The 9,458-nt window shown below is 36.7% G+C and overlaps 1 protein-coding gene across 1 annotated transcript; it reads left to right on the forward strand.

Moving 5' to 3' along the window:
* On the forward strand, window positions 1–8,878 carry LOC126969937 (uncharacterized). Its single transcript, XM_050815575.1, has 7 exons — window positions 1–199; window positions 1,508–1,781; window positions 2,844–3,025; window positions 3,952–4,049; window positions 5,408–5,575; window positions 7,365–7,483; window positions 8,683–8,878. Exons 1-7 carry the CDS (start codon window positions 106–108, stop codon window positions 8,846–8,848), a joined length of 1,101 nt encoding a protein of 366 aa, XP_050671532.1. The 5' UTR covers window positions 1–105; the 3' UTR covers window positions 8,849–8,878.
* The last annotated feature ends 580 nt before the right edge of the window (window positions 8,879–9,458 follow it).

The raw sequence follows: 9,458 nt of genomic DNA on the forward strand, positions 1-9,458 counted from the left end.
GTTGAAATAAAAAAGTTTTTAAACATTTCGACACATCGTAAACATGAAATTTTATTTCGATGTTGAAATGATAACATTTTATGTGTTACAGTCAATTCTCGAATAATGCTTTATATTCTAGCTCAGTTTGTGTTTGCAATAATAATTGTTTATGCGAATGCTCATAATGAAAATATTATAAACGTGAAACCGGCAGAATGTAAGTAATAATTAGTATCTACAACTTTACTACATATAGTTGTATTAAGTTTTTTTTATGAAAATAAGGGACGTGACACACAGGACGTTCAGCTGGTGGTAATTGATACCCATAACAATGCAGCGCCGCTCAGGATTCTTGTAAAACCCAAAAATTCTGAGCGGCACTACAACTGCGCTCGTCACCTTGAGACATAAGATGTTAAGTCTCATTCGCCTAGTTATTTCACTAGCTACGGCGCCCTTCAGACCGAAACACAGTAATGTTTACACATTACTGCTTCACGGCAGAAATAGGCGCCGTTGTGGTTTCACCCGCTGGTTTTTTTTACTTTATTATTGCTTATAAATAGGGAAGGACTTAAATAGGTCATGGCCAATTTTCTAGGCTGAAAAGGCTCTTAAAGAATTATAAATCTAAAGGTTAAATATAAAATCAATGTGCGTATGTTGCCTATGGATTCCAAAATTTTCAGGCAATCCGAAGATTAGACCAGCGAGTAATCCTGTGATCCAGTTTTCCTGTGCAAGGCAAAAATATTATTGCAATTAATATTAGACATCAATATAATGCGGGTAGGTAAACCACACATTTTAACGTGATGGTCATACCCCAAATAACTCCTCTGATCACTACCAGTAATTTATTCGGAGGAAGTTTCAGAGAGAGCCCACATCTCTTCGCAAAAACAAAGAATCCAGCCTGTCGGAGATGACTGATTTAGATAATAATCGAGTCCAATGTTATTCTGCTAAGGCAGTTACATAGCTTTTTGCTCTTAATGGTGATTTTCATTATTATAACACTATAAATAAGTGATTGCTTTTAACTAAATCTAGTAGGCTTCATAAGATACTGTATAATAACTTTAAGAGTAAATGTATACACTTTTATAATAAAGTCCCAGCCACTGTTAAGGCATTATCTATAAATAAATTTAAATATTTTATTACAAAAACCCTCTGTCGTAAATCCTACAATATTGTATATTTTATTAAAATGAGCGCAAAAAAAGAATGCTGGGAGAGTTTCTTGCGCCACTTCTTCTCTCTCAGAGCGCCATTTGTTTCCGAAGCGGTAGTAGTATCTAGAATATTAGAAATGACATCAAAAAGAATTCTAAAGGAATCAAGTTTCAGAAAATAAATGCCTTTTATGCCTCATATACGAAATATTACTGCATATTTATAAGTAATTACCGGATAGTAAGTTGGTTCCGGATCTGGTGGATTACATTAGCTAGTGCGATCAAACAAAAATGTCTTCAGCTTTATAATATTAGTGATGCAAACGATTTACTTATTACAGTTAATTTCAAATTAAACCTCTACGACCCTAATCGGGAGGTATCACAAGAATACAGAAGAAAGAACAGCGACAGAGACAACAAGAATGATCTCAGAATCCGGAATGACTACTCCGTCTACTTCAGCAAGGACAACCTGAGGATCCTGGGCGGTAACTCCTCCAGCACTCTGAACTATCCATACATGGCGGCCATTATAATCAACGGACGGCTGTGGTGCGCAGGCGCAATAGTAGATGTTAACTGGGTTGTAACAGCCGCGCATTGCTTGAATTAGTAAGTGATTCTATATAACAACTAGCGGAAAATAAAAAAACGAATTAGTTGACTATCTAAACCTGACGGTGTGCGATCTGTCTCAAACTGCCAAACAACTGAAAGTTATTTTGTTGTTTAATTTCGATTACTAATAGTTTCGATTACAAGAAAAACCCCTGTTACGGTTATGGGCAAAAAAGTTCTTTATGTAGGTTAGACCTCCTTCTTTTATTTTTTTTTATGAAAATAAGTGTCAAAACGAGCAGGACGTTCAGCTAATGGTAATTGAAAGGGCCTGCCCATTACAATGCAGTGCCGCACAGGGTTTTTGAAATACCCAAAACTTCTGAGCGGCACTACAACTGCACTCATCACCTTGAGACATAAGATGTCAAGTCTCATTTATCCAGTAATATTTCAAATAAAGTTGGGGCTAAGGTTACAAAAGCCTATAATAAAGGTCGTTAAGCTTTAAGATTTTTTTCGTTTCTGCGCATTTTTAACAAATCGGGTTTCTACCTATTGCTATCGATATTTTTTATTACGATGGTGAATAAATTGATCCACTATTGAAGCTGGTGAAAATTACCTTGAAAGATTAACTACATCATGGTCAGATTTATAGAATATGCGGTCTGTCTATCCAGTCGACTATCGATTATGTGTTTATGTAGAGCCCTACAAGCCTGGCTTATTTGCTAAGGCACTAGAAGGAGTGAACGTACGTGATTTGATCACAAACGTGGGATCAGGAGTGGGAGCAGCACCATCTGCTGCCTCTGTTGCTGAAGCTGCCAGGGAAGATAAGAAAGAAGAAGAACCCGAAGAGTCAGATGATGACATGGGCTTCGGTCTGTTTGACTAAAAGGCTTTATTTTAAAAGATTTTATTCCGTTTTAAGCTTTATGAAGCTTAGGTGTAAGAAACTGACATTAATATCTGCCGCGACCCTCAGGGATATCTCAGGCACAATTTCAACTTGTTGCATTAACTGACAGACGGTAAAGACAGTGATCCCATAGCTATTCGTATTTTCTTTATAACGAAATACAAAAATATTTGTATTAACGCCCATTTTAGTGTTCTCCACGTGTCTCCAATGAAGACCCTGAGCAAGTTTGTAAAAGTACGCGTGGGCAGCGAGAAACCTCATGAAGGGGGAGTCCTCATGGACGTGGCTGGTGCAGTGCGGCACCCCAAGTTTGAAGAGGAACCGGTACCGCATGCTGATGTTGCTTTACTTAAGCTGGCTTCAAATCTAGGTAAGTATTTGATTGGGCAAGAAAGTCTCAAGAAAAACTCCATATTATATTCAGTAGAAACGATTCTTATTTAAAAAATATTAATGATATTTAATATTTATATAGCTACTGGATTTTATCCGCGACTTCCTCCGCTTGGACTTTGATCTCTTATTCCATCTCCAAATAGATGATTATTTGCTTCTTTACATTTACAATATTAGTATAAGCTATCCCAGCTTAGTGTATTCAGTCAACTAACGTTGGATGATCTTAAAGATGCTACTCCTGACCGTTTTTTGCTCATAACATCATGGAATCCGTCTACACAAGCATTCAGCGAACATTCCAGAAGCAATGAGACTGCTTGAAAGTCCTAGCATCTCCCTAAAAGCATTATTATAAGCCATACGTGACGCATATAACCCGTGCGTAGAAGAGTTTTTAAAAGCGGCGCGAAAATAGTTAAACTTCTTTAAGGAAAGAAATTATGAGAGAGAATTTTTACGCTTTGCAAGCACAGTGACGCAGTTTTTATACTATATATGTCAAAAATGTCTTAAGTCTGTATCTTATAGTCTGAATGTCTTATAGTTTTTATACTATATATGTCAAAAATCTCTTAAGTCTGTATCTTATAGTCTGTATGTCTTATAGTCTGAAGTGTTCTTATCTATATTTTTATCAAAGAGAACTAACATGTAAGCCACATGGGACGACACTTACAGGCATTTTTCGGGCCTTAAGTTCGCGCCCTATTTAAAAATGCCCACGAGCTACCAACACAACTGAGAGATTGTTTTCCCATAAATTGGTTCTTGAATTACGTAAATATACAAACATTGTTCTGTGGGCAATACTTATTCTTGATGGGCTTAAAATCAACAAGGTTCAGTTAAGTTTACTTAGCCAACGTCAAAATTATAGTTTTTGTAATTTCTCTACAGAGTTCAGCAAGTACGTGAATCTGATCAAAATCTATAGCGGAGTCAAAGAGCCATTTGCGCAGAGCTTCGTAGTTGTCACGGGCTGGGGTGCCACAAGGGTAAACACTACTTATTTATATTCTAGGAAATAAGACCAAAAAGGATTTTTCCTGTAAAAGGAAATAGAAAAATGTTACAAAACTTAAAGCAATATACCTTTAAGAATAATGTCACAACCACTAAACAATATTCGAACAAAAATTGGACAGAGTAACATCCTAACTCGACAACGGTTGAAGCGGACGTGCCAACATCAGTTTTTTTTTTTGGAGAGGAAGAAAATACATTTACGTATTGAAGACCCCGAAACGGGGCCAATATGTTCGGCTCGGGTGTAATTACCCCCTACCGACTAAAAACCTCCTCTGTGCCCTAAAGACTTTTACAGCGAAGCTCACAGGCGCGGGGCGTCTCGGAAGGAGGCTCGAACCTCGGACCACCTGCTCGCTAGGCTGGATGGAGGGAAGATCACTTCATTTACACATATTTACAAATGTGTGAATATGTAAACGCATGCCAACATCAGTGAGGAGGTATCTCATTTTATAGATATCTCCCCACTCTTCTCCTTTCACTTTCTAAGATATAATTATGATCAAATTATTTACTAACTTTAATATTCATTATACAATGTCAATTAAACCTGTCTATATAATCGTTTTAGCGCCGTTTCTTTCTTTCTTCTGTCATAGACTTAGAAGATACTAGCGTATAGACGACCTGCTCGATAATGTGTGACCAATTTTGATTTATCTCTTACTTTAGATAAAAATCGTAAGTATCGCTGACTTTTCTGTCCCAATAAAATATCGACGGTAACTCACCTAATCCGTACACGCTGTCTGTTAATGGGACGACGTATAGCTTACCAGCGATAGAAGTTTGTATGGAAATTGCAATTCACGTGTCCCAATATAAGGCGATAAGAATCGCTTATCGGGTATATTGGGACAGCTTCAGATTATTGACAGCTAATTACTGACAGTAGAAGGCAGTAATATATCTATATATGTAGATAGTATATTGGGAACGGCCGTTAGAAGCTAATGCCAAAAGCTCTCATACGCTTTGTTAGTCTATTGACTAGTATAGTGGAAGTCTATGTTCTTAAAACTTAGATTATTTATACGTCTAGATAGATTGTCACAGCCGTGAACACATTGAAAAAAATAGGGGCGAACTGTTAACCTCTATTTTCAACAACGCACGCACACTATAACAAAGTGACATACGTATCGCGAGTGTAACACGTAGCTTGTCAAGCACAGTAAAGTAATAAACCTGGCCTGTTGTCACGTAGACGTACCTATAAATTATCTAAAGTTTAAACTTAACAAAATGGATAATATCATTGCTATGGAAGTCTTCTGTATAAGTAACTTCTTTGTATTAATCATTTCCATCTTCTTGTATTCAGAGTTCCGACACAGACTTCCGCGAGCACACTCCAGATATGCTGACAGCACGTCTGAAGGTCCGCACGACACACTACTGCAGGGACGCCTACCAGCTGGTTAATGGTTTCCAATTCACGCCTGACTTCTTCTGTGCTTCGCTGAGGAACGGAACGAGGGATGCCTGCTTGGTAATATTTCGTGAATGTAGTCCGTAGAATGAATAAAAGAATCTCGTCCCTATAATATCTGGTCAAGGAAGGTATGTGTGAAAAATAAAGCTGTGAGAAAGTTCAACAAAGGAAACTATTACGAAATAAATATAAATGCTGTCTCAGGCGTTATTTTTAGGCTTAAGCCAATTTATAATAATTTTTGTTATTATTATAACTATTATGTTTTTACTATTGATTTTCAATTTAAAAAACGACTAATAATAAACGAAGAAAATAATAAATAATTACGGAGAGTTTGTTCTATCGTTTATCAACTTCAATTAAACTTTTTAATTATAATAAAATAGTGTGAAAATATTTCAAGTTGGTAAATCAGACAACTTGAAGTAGGTAATTAACAAAAAGAACGACCGACTTCAAAAAAACTATTTCAAAACAATAGATATAATAATGCACTAAAGAGTAAAAACAAATTGCGTGTACAATACAATCTAATTAGTCGTACTAATTATTCTAATTCTAGTAACAATTATAATTATTTTTGGAATCGGTGTCCTCCCGCCGCAGCCTCTCGACACGTTGCGCGTGCGATACAAGCACATCCCACCTACAATTATGTTATATAGTTACAAACGTATCGTAACTTACCGCTAGGTAGGTTCTTAAGTAGATATAGTAAGGGCCAATGCAGCTGATATTAAAATTTGCTGCAAAAGTAGACTAATCGCACTATTTGTAAATTGGGATCTGGAGCATTATTAAAGCAATTTATTTAAATTTTTTTATGATTAGGTGCTTATTCCTTTTCATTATTGTTGGCGGTTATCTGCAACATATTACTTCGCATTCTCTCAAAATTAAAGATATTAAGTATATATACTTTTTAAATGTACTTTAACAACCGCGATTATACTATTCCTAATTTTCACCACATACGTTATCGATAGGTTCATTCATATTCCTTTATGGTTATAGAACACAACGTGTTTTGACAGTAGGAGGTAATCTATGGTCACATAATTCGTAGGTATTATTTTAAGATTGTATCTGTAATTGTTGAGCAATTTAAAAAAACTTCCGTGATTGTCGTAATTTCATTTCAATATAAGATTAGCGTAGTGGTATTAAGGTCGAACTTGATGTTAATAAATGTATGTGGTACTGCCTTCTCTTGGTTGTGAATTTAGGCCTATCATAACGCAGGAATTATAGTGTGCCAACTGTATATTTAACAGATAAATGTGTGAGTGTATTGACATCCGATCTCTGAGTAAAGCAAACATCCTGCTGCCACCAAAGAGCATGTCAATACTAATAAGGGGCGGGACTGCCTAAGTAAAAATTTAAATTCAGTTTAGTCTGAAATGTGAAGTGATTTGACATAAGTAGTAGTAATTATGGCGATTGGCAACGAAGTACAATCCGGCTAAATTTGAAAGCGAAGAGTTGCTTAAAACGTAATGGATTTTGGCTACATCCGTTTTAACAAGATTATAGCCGTCATCTCTCATTCAATGACTGCACGTTTAATACAATCGAGTGAATTGCTTTTTGGTTAGATAGTTTCCCTAGGCTGCCACTGTTTTTGCGGTAGCGCCAGGTACAGCCTAGCTGTAGTAGATTATACTGTAATTACTTCTATTTCAAACTTATGAAAAATCGGGGCACGTTTTATACTACACTAAATTTCAATTTTTACTTAGGAAGTCCCGTCTCTTATTACATAGTATTTACATCCTCTTTGGTTGCGCAAGTGAATGTATTAAAACTATGTTCATGATAAACGCGTCGAAAACTGTTTTAGTTCGACGCAGGAGCGCCAGCGGTTCAACAGAACAGCCTCATGGGAATAATGAGCTTCGGTCCTGAGCGCTGCGGCCATGAGTTCCAGCCGGCGGTCTTCATCAAGGCTTTCTATTTTAGGTATTGTCTGTCTGACACAAATATTATTTATGTTAAAATATTTTATTACTTTTATAACTCTGCGAACAGCTCGGTTCATGTGTGTTGTATTATTGTGCGTCTCCCTGCCGCCAGACAGGCCAAATCTTTACAATCTTGATGTGAAGCAATCTTCAAGAAACTTTCGAATGAACTTCCATATAAATTATTATGGATTATTAGAATTACGTAAATTAAGAAGAGTACAACCACAGGTGTTGCCAACTTTTAATAGAGTATGGGTGTTGGTAATCACTTAACATAAGATACTGGTGACCCATACGTTTGGTTTATGTACTGGCCCATGAAGGGTAAGCCATGTAAAGTAAGCTTGAACCCATATTACTAAGAGTCAATTAATATTATGTAAGAATAATAGAACATCAAAGTATTGTAATCTGTGTTCATGTAGTCTATGTATCGAATGTGACATTTCAACAAAACCAGTCAAACTGTTGTTCGATTGCCGTGGTCGTTTTATTAATAAAGTAACCCATGATGAAAAAATCCAATACCGGCTGTATTGAAATTTATAAAATCATATTTAAAAAGTACTTTAAATAGAACTCCAAAGTCGTTCCTTGTGGAGCTGTGGGTTCTATTCAGGGCTCCATCATTCGATTAGATTTAACACTTTTTACTCAGAAATTAAATCACATTTTCAATATGCAGCATTGTTTATTTGAAATTAGTACGTTCTGCATAAGTTGCATTTTGTTCGAGTATCGAATAAATAATTAGTTTAAGTTAGTAAACAAAGTCATAGTGAAAATTAGCCAATCATCATCAGCTGGAAGACGTCCACTGCTGTACAAAGGCCTCCCCCAAAGATTTCCACGACGATCGGTCCTGCGCTGCCCTCCTCCAACGTATTCCGGCGATCTTGACCAAATCGTCGGTCCATCTTGTGGGTGTTCTACCAACACTGCGTCTTCCGATACGTGGTTGCCATTCGGGGACTTTACTGCCCCAACGGCCATGTGTCCGTCAAACTATGTGCCCTGCCCACTGCCACTTCAGTTATTATAAAATTAGCCCAGCTGTTCCATATCTAGTAGCGACCTAATAGTCCATTAAGTAATACGTAAACTGTACCTACACATACTGTGAAAACTATGGGCGAATATTGCCGCTTAACAGTCCGACCAGACATTTATGCCCTAAAGAATTATCCTCAACAGGGACTTCGTAAGGACAACCATTGCATCATACAAGACGACTGCAGACATCATAGAAGCTATCCAGGAGATAGACCCGAGTATACGACCCCCCCTAGCAGTAGCCGATGACGATTTTGCTCCGGTCAACGTTGAGGAACGGACCGAACCTGATGAAAGACACAACTAGCCTTTACAAATAAATTATATAAGACTTGTATATTCTGGCCATTTATTTACTAAATTCAGCTTTGTATCTGAACACATCGCAAGAGAACGCCTCGAGTTTACTCAGTGCCGATGCGAGAAACCGAACCAAGTTCGGAGCTATTGTGTGGACCATCGCTTATATAAAACAAATAACACTAGAGTCTCCATTATTATGAGTATGCTGTAATCTTTGTATGTGCAACTTCGACAAATGATTAATATAGCAACCGTCCGTCAAATCGTTCCTTCCATCAAGTTCCACATTCTTCGTTCCGGAGTTTTTTATTTCATTCTGCAATAGCATCTTGCTTAATACATATTTTTATCAAATATTGCTTCACTAGGGGGACCACAAATAAAAGGACACAATTCAATTTTTAATTTATTTATTACATAACTACAGAGAATCACCATCGCATTAAGGGATGCATCGCGGATATATTTGGTACACTTAAATAACATTCGATAATCTTAAGGTGAACATCGAAATGTTTTACATAATTGTATTCAATTATCAAGAGTTTTTCACAAAAAACTTTTATATTTAGATCCAAAATCCTATGTAGCAATCCGTGAAAGAGATGTTTGAT

The sequence above is a fragment of the Leptidea sinapis genome, chromosome 19, assembly GCF_905404315.1.
Source record: "Leptidea sinapis chromosome 19, ilLepSina1.1, whole genome shotgun sequence".
Classification (NCBI taxonomy): Eukaryota; Metazoa; Arthropoda; class Insecta; order Lepidoptera; family Pieridae; genus Leptidea; species Leptidea sinapis.